The 13,159-nt window shown below is 39.2% G+C and overlaps 1 protein-coding gene across 1 annotated transcript in view; it reads left to right on the forward strand.

Annotated features, from left to right (window-relative positions):
- Positions 1-13,159, forward strand: part of GRIN2B (glutamate ionotropic receptor NMDA type subunit 2B) — a 1,456,453-nt gene that overhangs the window by 1,254,766 nt on the left and 188,528 nt on the right. The window contains exon 8 of the mRNA XM_073592711.1: positions 5,739-5,892. Coding sequence (XP_073448812.1) covers positions 5,739-5,892 — 154 coding nt within the window. The remainder of the gene's footprint in view (positions 1-5,738; positions 5,893-13,159) is intronic.

A 13,159-nucleotide genomic window follows, 5' to 3' on the forward strand; every position in this document is an offset into this window, starting at 1 on the left:
ATACTCAGCATCTCACACGACCGCTAATCCGTCACACCACCATCACATCCTGTAGAACGTGTTGCGTCACCTCCTGTTGCCTCCTGTTGCCAGAGGAGAGGAGAGAGGACAAGAGATAAAATCCACCAGACACCATGGTGTGTACAGATGAACCTTACCAAAAGCTAAGACCACCAGTAACAGAATGGTCCTTGTTGTAAAAAGGCCGCTACTGGTGGTCTTAGCATTCAGTAAGGTTCATCTGTACACACTGTGGTGTCTGGTGGATTTTATCTCTTCTCCTCTCTCCTCTCCTCTGGCAACAGGATATTTCACCATATCACGTTTGGATTTATACTCACCTTGAGATTTCTTTGAATGAACTTTTCAGTATTGGAGTTTTTTTTTTTGATCACTGTTTTTTTACATTGATAATAAAATGTGATTTATGACGTTTTCACATGCACTTTATTGAAGCACTTTTTTTTATTTATGTTGATATTTCTTTTAATATTGATATTTTGGTTATTTCACAGTGCTACACTTATTATATAATATTGTGTCATGGAATGCCTGTCAAATCGATTGAATCACAGTGCCTCAATTATGATGTACAGACACTAAGATAATTGCATAAAAGTTTCAAAATTGTCTGTAACAGTATATATATATATATATATATATATATATATATATATATATATATACTGTATAGTATAGTATATACAGTACTATAGTATATACAGTATCTCACAAAATTGAGTACACCGTCACATTTTTGTAAATATTTTATTATATCTTTTCATGTGACAACACTGAAGAAATGACACTTTGCTACAATGTAAAGTAATGAGTGTACAGCTTGTATAACAGTGTAAATTTGCTGTCCCCTCAAAATAACTCAACAAACAGCCATTAATGTCTAAACTGCTGGCAACAAAAGTGAGTACACGCCTACGTGAAAATGTCCAAATTGAGCCTAAAGTGTCAATATTTTGTGTGGCCACCATTATTTTACAGCACTGCCTTAACCCTCTTGGTCATGGAGTTCACCAGAGCCTCACAGGTTGCCACTGGTGTCCTCTTCCACTCCTCCATGATGACATCACGGAGTTGGTGGATGTTAGAGACCTTGTGCTCCTCCACTTTATGTTTGAGGATGCCCCGCAGATGCTCAATAGGGTTTAGGTCTGGAGACATGCTTGGCCAGTCCATCACCTTTACCCTCAGCTTCTTTAGCAAGGCAGTGGTCGTCTTGGAGTTGTGTTTTGTGTCGTTATCATGTTGGAATACTGCCCTGCAGCCCAGTCTCTGAAGGGAGGGGATCATGCTCTGCTTCAGTATGTCACAGTACATGTTGGCATTCATGGTTTCCTCAATGAACTGTAGCTCCCCAGTGCCGGCAGCACTCATGACACTCCCACCACCATGCTTGACTGTAGGCAAGACACACTTGACTTTGTACTCCTCACCTGGTTGCCGCCACACATGCTTGACACCATCTGAACCAAATAAGTTTATCTTGGTCTCATCAGACCACAGGACATGGTTTCAGTAATCCATGTCCTTAGTCTGCTTGTCTTCAGCAAACTGTTTGTGGGCTTTCTTGTGCATTATCCTTAGAAGAGGCTTCCTTCTTGGATGGAAGCCATGCAGGCCAATTTGATGCAGTGTGGTCTGAGCACTGACAGGCTGACCCCCCACCCCTTCAACCTCTGCAGCAATGCTGGCAGCACTAATATGTCTATTTCCCAAAGACAACCTCTGGATATGACACTGAACACGTGCACGCAACTTCTTTGGTCGACAATGGTGAGGCCTTTTCTGAGTGGAACCTGTCCTGTTAAACCGCTGTATGGTCTTGGCCACTGTGCTGCAGCTCAGTTTCAGGGTCGTGGCAATCTTCTTATAGCCTAGGCCATCTTTATGTAGAGCAACAATTCTTTTTTCAGATCCTCAGAGAGTTCTTTGCCATGAGGTGCTATGTTGAACTTCTAGAGACCAGTATGAGAGAGTGAGAGCGATAACACCAAATTTAACACACCTGCTCCCGAATTCACACCTGAGACCTTGTAACACTAACGAGTCTCATGACACCACTGAGGGAAAATGGCTAATTGGGCCCAATTTGGACATTTTTACTTAGGGGTGTACTCACTTTTGTTGCCAGCAGTTTAAGCATTAATGGCTGTGTGTTGAGGGGACAGCAAATTTACACTGTTATACAAGCTGTACACTTACTACTTTACATTGTAGCAAAGTGTAATTTCTTCAGTGTTGTCACATGAAAAGATAGAATAAAATATTTACAAACATGTGAGGGGTGTGCTCACTTTTGTGAGATACTGTATTTGCTTGTTACGAAATCCAAATCTGAATGGTCTTGACCGATAAAAGTTAGGGTCGGTCCAATTATACACATTTGGTTGTTAAAACACATACAACAAACCAAGTTTAGCGCTGTCCCCACTATACCTATTCTAACAGTGAACAGTCTGTATGTATATTCCTCACTTAAGGTGTTGCAGCTCTCCCAAAAGTCCACTGGGTGGTAGACATGATTCTGAAAATATATAAAGACAAGAGAGAGCGCACGCCAGCCCTAGTGTGTTATCGTTTAATAGATGAGGGTAAGTGTATAAAAAACGAGGTTTGCACTCACAAACATCCAGTGCTAAATGGCATAAACAGCTCCATAATAGCCTCCTCTCCTGGTCTGTAGAGATCAGTTAGCTCACAGCAACTAGCAGCGTGGTAAAGTATTTCAGTAAGCACAGACCGCCTGCTTCCTTGTAACACACACCGCCCCAAAGCACTCACACGGGCCATTCATCTTGTATGAATCAGATTATAATGTTATCAGATAGGGGTCCATTTTAGTATGGGACCCCACCATATACTTTATAGCTTAATATAACTTTATTTCTTCACCACCTAAAAACCATATAATATAATACAATTAATTGCTACATTGGATATGCCATGACGTCTTGCATCTTTATCGATATTATGTTGTATTATGTATTATATATTATATATCATTTATTTATGTATTTTGATATGTATGATTATGCCCTCGCAGCGTGATTTTTTGTTGTTGATGATATTAACTAATATATAGTGTATATTTTATAGTATATTTTATAGTACTGTTCACATAAGTACTTTTTAAATAAGTTTTAATTACATATGACAAGAATTCTTTTTATTTAGATTTACATTAAAGATAGTGCTAATTTTCTATGTTTATTTTACTAAACACCATTTTAGGATGCTGTTGCTATATAACCCCTCTGTCTTGTAGATACCTCTTGCTGTGTACTCCGTGCTCCTGGTCTGTTATGATGCCATTGGTTCATAGATAGGAGAGGCGAGGGGTTTGAGCATATATTATCACTAGAGGAGATGAGGGCGTTACCTGAAGAAGGAGGCCACGCCTCCGAAACATGTTGTCCTAGCAATTGCATGAAGCTTACGAGAGGAGTCAGCTGCATCCCTGTGCATCCCCTCCCTGGCCACGAGTGACATCAGGCAGCGCCGGCTGGTCCGTGTGAGTGCTTTGGGTGGTGTGTGTTACCAGGAAGCAGGCAGTCTGTGCTTACTGAAATACTTTACCATGCTGCTAGTTTCTGTGAGCTAACTGATCTCTACAGACCAGGAGAGGAGGCTATTATGGAGCTGTTTATGCCATTTAACACTGGATGTTTGTGAATGCAACCCTCGTTTTTTATACACTTATCTTCATCTATTAAACGATAACACACTAGGGCTGGCGTGCGCTCTCTCTTGTCTTTACATATGATTGTTAGCACAAACTTCACGGCCCTGTTCTAATTTAGATCTCTTCCGTATTTCTATGTTTTTTCTGAATGGAATCATTTTATCATCATAGGCTTTCTTTACGTTTGTAAATTCCTCATGTTCCATAGTCCCAGACATCTGAGTCTCAATGTTGGCTATTTGTTGGAATAAAGCTGCTCTCTCTTGCTGTATAAAATGTACAGTCAATGTAATCTCTGGAGTTCCATAGTGACAAGTTTTTGTGACAGCTTTTTCAATTTCCGTGTCAGTTGTAGAGTAGAAGATTGCACCAAAAAATCCTGACATTTAGACCAGAGATTATTTTACATGCTAATCTTCATTTGTTATCTATATCATTAAATGTCCTTTGGTTTACTTTATGTGAGTGAAACTACTCAGAAAGCAAAATATCGCATACCCCAAGTATTCCATTAGAGACAAAAGGACACAACTACCTTTAGCAAGGCATTTTGTTGAGAAGGGACACACAGTATCAAAATTAAAATTTATGGTCATAGATGGTGTAAAAAAAAACATACGAGGGGGTGATTGTAAATTGACTTTAAGAAAATTGGAAGGGGATACACCAATTAAACACCTTAATCCCCAGAGACTGAACTGAGATTTTGATTTGCATATATTTTTGTGAAGGGGTTAAGACTTATTTGTGAGAGCTATATATACAGTATTTGTGCAATGCATCTCACTTTGTGTTCTAGCCTGAAGAAGGGCGTTATGGACTTTGTCCGACACTGTTGCTTTTTGGAACATCACATTTACCTTTTGTATACTATTATGTATATATATAAATTTTGAGTGCAGCAATCCCGGTTTGAATTTTTGCTATATATGACCAGTGGGATGGTCTGATTGCTTTGAACTTCATCTATATCCGATGTGCTGTTTACCACACCTGCTTGGAATGAGAGAGAGAGAAAGGATTAAATTCAATAATTAAATATTATTTAATAATTGGCTGTTACTATTATTATCATAATTATTAATAATTATTATTAGGCTTATTAATCTAAACAAGCAAAATCAACAGAAGATATATTATAATTACCCTCCAAGTATCAGGTAACCTTTTAGATAACTGATGATCAGACCCAAAGATGGCTGCTGATTAATGGGTGGAGTTGAGCTCCCCTAAAATGACGTCTCTCCTCTGATGATGATCTGAGTGTCCTCATGAGATGGTGTGTGTAGATTGTCCTCCCCCCTGACTGTGTCCCTTTGCCATCCTATTGAGTAGAAAAAGAATATCCTAATTTTAATAAACATGGCCAGACAGTGGAACTTTCTTCTTATTGGTGGGTTAGTTTGATAACCAGTTATGTATTTACTTTAGTATTACCTCCCTTGACCACCAGATGGCAACCCATGACCAGACCTATTCATCCTGAGTCTATATGGGACTGAAGTAGCTAATCTGTTATAGGGAAAAATTAATACTTCACTATAACAAATTGGACCTTGTAAAAACGATATAATGCCTTGGAGAGTAGATATTATTCCTAATTTATGATTATTACTCTCTGGAGTAACAGTAATTAAATGGAGAATTTTATCAGGAGGTGGAATTTCATATAGCAATTAAAGGATAAGTTCACTTTTTAAAAAAAATAAAATAAATGCAAATTTTTTTGCAGGCAAAAAAATGTGCATTTATTATTTTTTGTTGCAGGAGCCTGTAAAGCATTGCACCAGTGATCAGCAAATCGCTGTTGCCATAAAGGTCTCCTCCAGATCTGTCAGTGTATCGCCTTGCTTGTGCCTCGTACGGGGAAGCCGAGGTAGCTATTCATACATGGCCCTTGTGCAATTAAATGTTATTGTGTCTGAAGAGTGAAAACACTTGGAATTTGTTAATGGGCATGTGTTCTGGTCATTGTTTACATCCATTAAGATGCTTTAGTTATGTAAAATTTAACTTTATCTTTTTCTTAAATCATTAGGTGGTAACTAAACGTGCATATATGGCTGTTGGGTCACTTACCATAAATGAGGAACGCTCAGAAGTAGTGGATTTTTCTGTTCCATTTATAGAAACTGGTATTAGTGTCATGGTGTCAAGAAGCAATGGGACTGTGTCTCCCTCTGCTTTCCTTGGTAAGTTACTGTACAAATATTAAATTGCTGTGTCTCTGTTCTTGCCCTTCTACCCACTTATATTTTCTACCCCATTATTGTCCTCAGATCCATTTTCACCTATTATTTTCCTTCACAAAAATGTTTAAATTCTTTAAACAATACATTTTGCATTTGCCTTTCATGTGACTCCTTTTTAACTGACCAAACAAAGTAAAAAAAAGACAAAAAAACTAAAGGCCCAAACTTATTTATCAGTGCTGACTCTATTGTACATCATCCACAGTAATCATACATCAACATTTGTTTAAAATCTTTCACAGAAATTTCTGCCTCATTTATTACTTATGGGGTTTAAGAACTAACATCTTTTTATATATTTTTCATGTCAAAGGAAAACACAAAGACATTGCAGTGTTTCTAACAAACTGGGACCATTTGGCAAAAGTCCAGATTTTCTAGTCAATATCATATTCTTTCCACACCTTCTCCCTTGGAATAGGTTTTGATTCTCATTCATCTGATGGGTGACTTTAGCAAAATATTTTTTTGTGCTAAGACAATGAAGGAGCAGTAGCACAGCGAAGAATCATGCCTCTCCTTTCCCCTCTAGTATGCATGTTCCCAGTACAAGACTGATTCTGTAGTGCAACAGAGCCCTGATTTGCCCGCAGTCCTGTCAATCCCTTTCCCAGCCTGAACCCTAGAAAATTACAGGAAATTAAAATAAACACATGTTCGGGTGCTTATATAACCTGTATATTATAACATGTTTATTCATTATTCCCTATACGAACAAAACTTCCCCCTGTTTTATTATAAATTGATTGCTCAATTTAAATAGGAGTCAAGCACATTTTTGCCTTGCCAAACACAGCCATACGAATAGTATGCTTACCCTTATACTTTAGGCAACTCTCATTGTAAGAAAAAAAATGTTAGACTGACATCTAAAATTGTCTAAAATTGTCTAAAATTGAAGGAAACCTATGGTTCCAGAGAGATATTTTCTACCAGACTACCTAAGTTTGATGAACTGGGTATATCCCATAAAGATGCCAAAATGTATTTCCTTTTTTAAATGGAATATATGTTTAACAACCTAAAGCTGTGTGACTCTTAAAGTCCTTTCTGTTGAACTATTTTCTTTAACTGACTTGCTGTAGCTTACCTACAATATAATAACTCATTTAAGACAAATAGCCAAATTGTAAACAACTCCCAACCCAGAAATTGTAAGGAGTATGTTACATTAAAGTGTTACTAAACCCAGTAATATGAAAATTGTTCCTCTGCCTCCCCACAGTGCCCACAGCTTATAAATCATCTTTTTACATTAAAATACTGCCACTATATACCTTTTTTGCTGATCTGTATACCACGGTCATATGTTAAACTGCACAGTTTGTCCAGTGCTGAGTTTCCAGGCTGGAGGAGATCTCTACTACAGCCAGGATACATGCTCACATGTATGATGTCAATATCATGTGACCTGAATAGTTCAACTGAAACAGGAAATGTTCTCTCCAGCAATAGAGACTAAACTGAGTATGTGCAGGATGGCTATCCTCACTGTATTATATGGCCTTGCCAAGATAGACAGTGCAGGAGGGAAGGATCTGTCCATATAGTGTCAAAGAGCCTTTTTACACAATGCATTAACCCCTTAAGTTCCACAGTGATTATAACAAGCATGCTTTTCTGCATATACAGACAGATTTTACTGTTGTGGGTTTAGTAACACTTTAAGAGCACCAAAGGGGTTAATGTAGACTCAGGTTACATTTTGATGTATCATTGGTGATTAGGCACACAAGTAAGCATGCGTTACCTGAGCATTCCTAGTACTCCTAGTGATTTTGAAGCATTTTTTGGGGTGTTTTACAAGCTTTATGCAAGTGTATTTGTGTATCAAATTTCAGGTATTTTCTTCCTAGGATTGTCAAGGGCAGGAGAGCAGTTCTAAAGAAGTAGTTTTTCAGGGGTACCTATTGAATTCTATGGGGACAAAAATGCCTAAATATGCTTTAAAAAAAGTTATGTATTTTTTTCAGTGCAGGTTGTAGAGTATAGCATGATTGAGAGTACAAAAGTGTGAACACAATGTGAGTGGTGGCTAAAGAATACTTGGAGTTCCTGATCTCAAATTAGTCTTTGCAGCAGAAAATTATGATATTGGTTGCAAAAGTAGCAATTTAGTATCTGTCCAGTCCAATGAGGAAGCCCCAAGGCCACAGGCATGTCACACACTGCTGATCTCTGAAATTATGTTTGAATTAATTTTTCACTGATCCATTTAGATAGGCATAACAACAGAGTCTTTTTTTTGTTTTGATTCTTTCAAAATACTTTGACCAAGGAGCTGTACATCTGACATTGAATGATTTTTTGTGCAGTAGTAATGGGTAATTTAATAGCATACAGTGCATTGAAAAAGTATTCATATTCCTTGAAATTTTCCACATTTTGTCATGTTACAACCAAAAACTTGAATGTATTTTATAGGGATTTTATGTGATAGACCAACACAAAGTAGCACATACCGTATTTTTTGCTCCATAAGACGTACCTGACCATAAGACGCACTTAGGTTTTAGAGGAGGAAAGCAAGAAAAAAAAATATTCTGAACCAAATAGTGTATTAAAATATTTACCAGTGCCCATGAAATGCAGCCTAACCTGTGTCAAAGAAATGCAGCCTGACCATTGCCATAAATGCAGCCCGACCATTGCCATAAATGCAGCCCGACCATTGCCATAAATGCAGCCTGAATATTGCCATTAATGCAGCCTGAATATTACCTGACCATTGCCATAAATGCAGCCTGACCAATGTCATAGATGCAGCCTGACCATTGCCGTAAATGCAGCCTGACCATTGCCATAAATGCAGCCTGACCATTGCCATAAATGCAGCCTGATCATTACCATTAATGCAGCCTGACCATTGCCATTAATGCAGCCTGAATATTGCCATTAATGCAGCCTGAATGTTGCCATGAATGCAGCCTGAATATTACCATTAATGCAGCCTAACTATTTCCATAAATACAGCCTGACCTGTGCCATTGCTCAGGCTGCTCTGTCTCCTCAGCAGGTGTCAGGCCGGGAGATTGCCGCGCCCGTGGGGGCCTGGGATGTCTGTCTTTCAGGACTAGCATTGCGACCGCGGTGGGGGGCGGTGACGATGGTGGCGGGGGGTGGTGACGGTGGGCCTCTTGGCTGCTTTTCTGATTAATGCTCTCCTTTCCCAGCCTGTCAGTTTAGGTGGATGGCCATGCCTTGATAGGTTTGCAGTTGTGCCATACCCTTTCCATTTTCAGGTGATGGATTGAACAGTGCTCCTTGAGATGTTCAAAGCTTGGGATATTTTTTTATAACCTAACCCTGCTTTAAACTTCTCCACTTTATCCCTGACTTGTCTGGTGTGTTCCTTGGTCTTCATGAAGCTGTTTGTTCACTAAGGTTCTCTAACAAACCTCTGAGGGCTTCACGGAACAGCTGTATTTATACTGAGATTAAATTACACACAAGTGGACTCTATTTACTAATTAGGTGACTTCTAAAGGCAATTGGTTCCATTAAATTTTAGTTAGGGGTATCAGAGTTAGTGGGCTGACTACAAATGCACGCCTCACTTTTCAGATATTTATTTGTAAATCATTTTGAAAACCATTTATTATTGTCTTTCCACTTCACAATTATGTGCCACTTTGTGTTGGTCTATCACATTAAATCCCAATAAAATACATTTATGTTTTTGGTTATAACATGACAAAATGTGAGAGGAAAAGGTAAGGAAAAAATGTTAGATTATATACTTACTGTAAAGCAGTAATAAATCCATTCAATAAATATTTATTGAATTGCAGCTCACCAATTCTTAAATGTGGTGACTGCATTCATTTTTTTTTTTTTAGGCCTTTTTCCTTTTTATTCACCTGGTGATCTAGCCAGCAAGTGTGTTATTTTTCAACTTACTTTAACAGACCAAGCTGTCTAGCAAAAGGGGCAATTAAAGTGTTGCGACAAACCATTTAACACTGGCAGGGGTACTTAAAATGATCACCTTCTATTCATTTATGTAAACCTTTATCCCATAAGGGAATTTTTTTTAGCTGTAACTGCTTATAAAATGTTAACTGAATTTCAGTCTTGATTTATTAGTCAAGTCCATCTAAATCTCCTAGTCTAACACTACCCCACGCCCAGACTGGCAATGCTCGTATCAAAAGATGTCTGTTTTACTACTTCATCGAGAATGCAGGCACCCTAAGACCAAGTGTGCTAATGGCTTGATCACTAGGCCAAATAAAAACAAAATCCTGAAAAAAAGAAAACTAATGCAGCTACCACATCAAAGGATTGGCAAGCTGTCCTGGCTGGGTGGAATCCACTATATCAAGATGGTCTATATCGTTTGTTGAAGCAGATCTGTTACGATTTCAATCTAAGCTCATACATTATGTCTGGGGTGGCAAGGGCCATAGAGGTTCTAAACAGATGCTCTTTGCTCACAATAGGAGAGGAGGTCTTGGCCTCCCACATTTTATGCTATACTACCTAGTGGCTCAGGTGGCACAGTTTTCGCCGGTGTATTCACGAGCTGAAAAAACGGAATGGCTAGCTATGGAACGGATGGCAAATTAACAAGCTATGTTAAATGCAACCCGGGAAGAGTAGACCCCCTATTCTTACCCCTACTTTATCTCATTCATTGGTGATCTGGGATCGAGTGCCGGCCAATACTAACCTATTTTCATCTTTTGATCCGTTGGCTTACCTTTTCAACAATTCAGCATTCTCCCCTGGCCAGGATGCAGAGGCCTTCCGCTGGTGGCTGAATAAGGGCCTGTATCAGATTGTCACACTTTTTGCGCTCCTTGGGCCCTGCAGTAACTAGAGATCCTAAGGTGATTCCTTAAGAGACAAAGTGTACAAGGGATCCCAGTGACGGGGGGGGGGGATTTCTGTTATTTACAGGCTCTTGCTTGCCACTGATGCTAAATTACCTAATATGCATGCATGGAACTCGAATTAGCCTCAGAGAGATCTGGACCACTGGCACTCTTGCCTTCAATCTGCATATAAGGGCATGCTAAATATCTTTTTGGTGGAGGCAGGCGTAAAAGGCTTGACCCAATGGTATATCTCACCCCTCTGTTTTTGGGGGTGTCAGTCTTATGGAATGATGTATCACACCTGATAGGAATGCCCTAAGCTTAGGGGCTTTTGGAATAAGGTGTTTGCTTTATTGGAAAGGTTACTGGGACTCCAGAGCTACAATTGCCCTGTGTGGCCTTATTGAATGACTGGGTAGATCATATTCCCCCTGCCAAGCAAAAATTGATCCACTGTATGTTGTTAGCTGCAAAACTCACCATAGCTTGCTCCTGGAAGACATCTTTCATTTCTATTTCTTTGCTCTGACGCAAAGTTTCTTGGATAATACTTAGTGAGCACATTACTAGCATAATTAATGATACAATTAAATGGTTTAAAAAAGGTATGGGAACCATGGGCCAGCTATGTTCATACAGAGCTTTAGGAAGGTGCTTGATAACAAGTGGGTTCGCTTTTCCATTTAGTTGCTCATTTGGACTCCCTCTCTGGGTCTCCTTTTCCTGTCCTGATGCTCTTGCTCACTTTCTCCTCTTCCTTCTTTCTTTCTTTTCTACCCCGGCTGGGGTCTTCCCTTTCCCTTTTTGAAAGTTTTTATTTTTGGATCCATGTGGGGAGCCATACCTCATATTTTTTTCCCAGTCTGCATCTTTTCATATTGGATACAAAATAATTCTGAACATTGTCAAATTAGGGAGGGATGCATGGGGTTGTTGTATATAAAATGTCTTCCTTATATGGAGCATATTTGCTCACCAGTCTGAATCCCATGGATGTTTGGGTTTTGCCTAATGGAGGACAGGATTGGTTCCAAAGAGCAGGGGTGACAGGGAGCACCCCTGAGTAATGCCATTATAAAGTGTAAAACATTTGTTCAATATGCCATTAATCTAGACTTGGGCTCATATAATGCTAAGATTTGGTGGTGCATTTTAGATCCAAGGCCAAAATGGCTAAGAGTGGCCATGAGGTAACCCCTGTCCACCAAATCAAAACTTTATCTGCACTAGTGAAGAGGCATTGGGTAGGCTAGCATTGTTTGTATACATAATAAGAAATAATGTATAATAAGGTATTTAAGACTATGTTTTTATCCCCAGCCATAACAGTAAGTCCTGTTGCGGATTCAGTACATTTCATAAGGATTTGTAAAAAAGGTTGTTTGGAGATGATTAAGGCTGTAGATGTTAGCAAATGTGCAGGGTGTATTTTCTATGGTGTCTTTAAGAAATAAATATCCTCTGTATAGATTAGCACACAAATCGAAAAGAAATCAAACCCTTTTGCTTTATTAGTATCTGATAACCTATAATATAAGGTAGGGTAATATAGGGAGTGAAGTCTGATGGAAGTATTGTGTTCCAAATGTCTTTCTTGAAGAAATGTTATATCACAATGTCACAGACATTTTTATTCTCTCTAAACTTGGTGTCTGTTACCCAGAGTATTTAATCCTAGTACATTATAAGAGATTAAGTGAACAGTCAGCATAGGAGCACGAGAGACATTCCAAATCAGTGGCAGCCCATCCATGCAGGGAGCAGGGGTGCCCCCCCAACCCATCCGCCTGGCCCCTAATCTCCATGCAGGGCACCAGACGCATGTATTTCAATTGGGTTTATTAGAGCCTGAGGCTCTAATTGGCTTCAAAAAATGGTAGGTTCGGGGTGCTGAGCACTGCGCCCTGAGCCCACTCAGTTGTATGACAATAGCAAATTAATATTCGCTATTGTTTTCCTGATTCTCCTCCTGGGCAATCAGGGAGTCTTAGGAAGGTGCGAGTGAGGGGGGAGGTTTGTTTGCTATCCCCCCAAAATATTGAGCACCAGCCGCCACTGTTCCAAATGCAGTCTGCCTTAGCTGGGTGTGAAGGGAAGGAAGGGAAATAAAGTAAGGAAAACAAGAGGGGAAGGAAAAGAAGGAAACACAAGGAACTGAGAGCATACAAAGATAAACATACAGTAAGTATCCATTATGGTAGATTTTACGCAAAAAAATGCAGTATAAAATCATATACAAAAAAGTAGCACTAAGGGCACTATAATGTAAGCCTATTGGCTGGGTGTCCCTTAAGAGGGGGAACCACTGGCCAATGGTCTGAGGTAAAATGTCCATATGAAGAGTTTGTCAACATTAGGCCCTGCAAGGATTAATCAATCATCTTGTG

Source organism: Aquarana catesbeiana, linkage group LG07, assembly GCF_042186555.1.
Source record: "Aquarana catesbeiana isolate 2022-GZ linkage group LG07, ASM4218655v1, whole genome shotgun sequence".
In the NCBI taxonomy this organism is placed as follows: domain Eukaryota; kingdom Metazoa; phylum Chordata; class Amphibia; order Anura; family Ranidae; genus Aquarana; species Aquarana catesbeiana.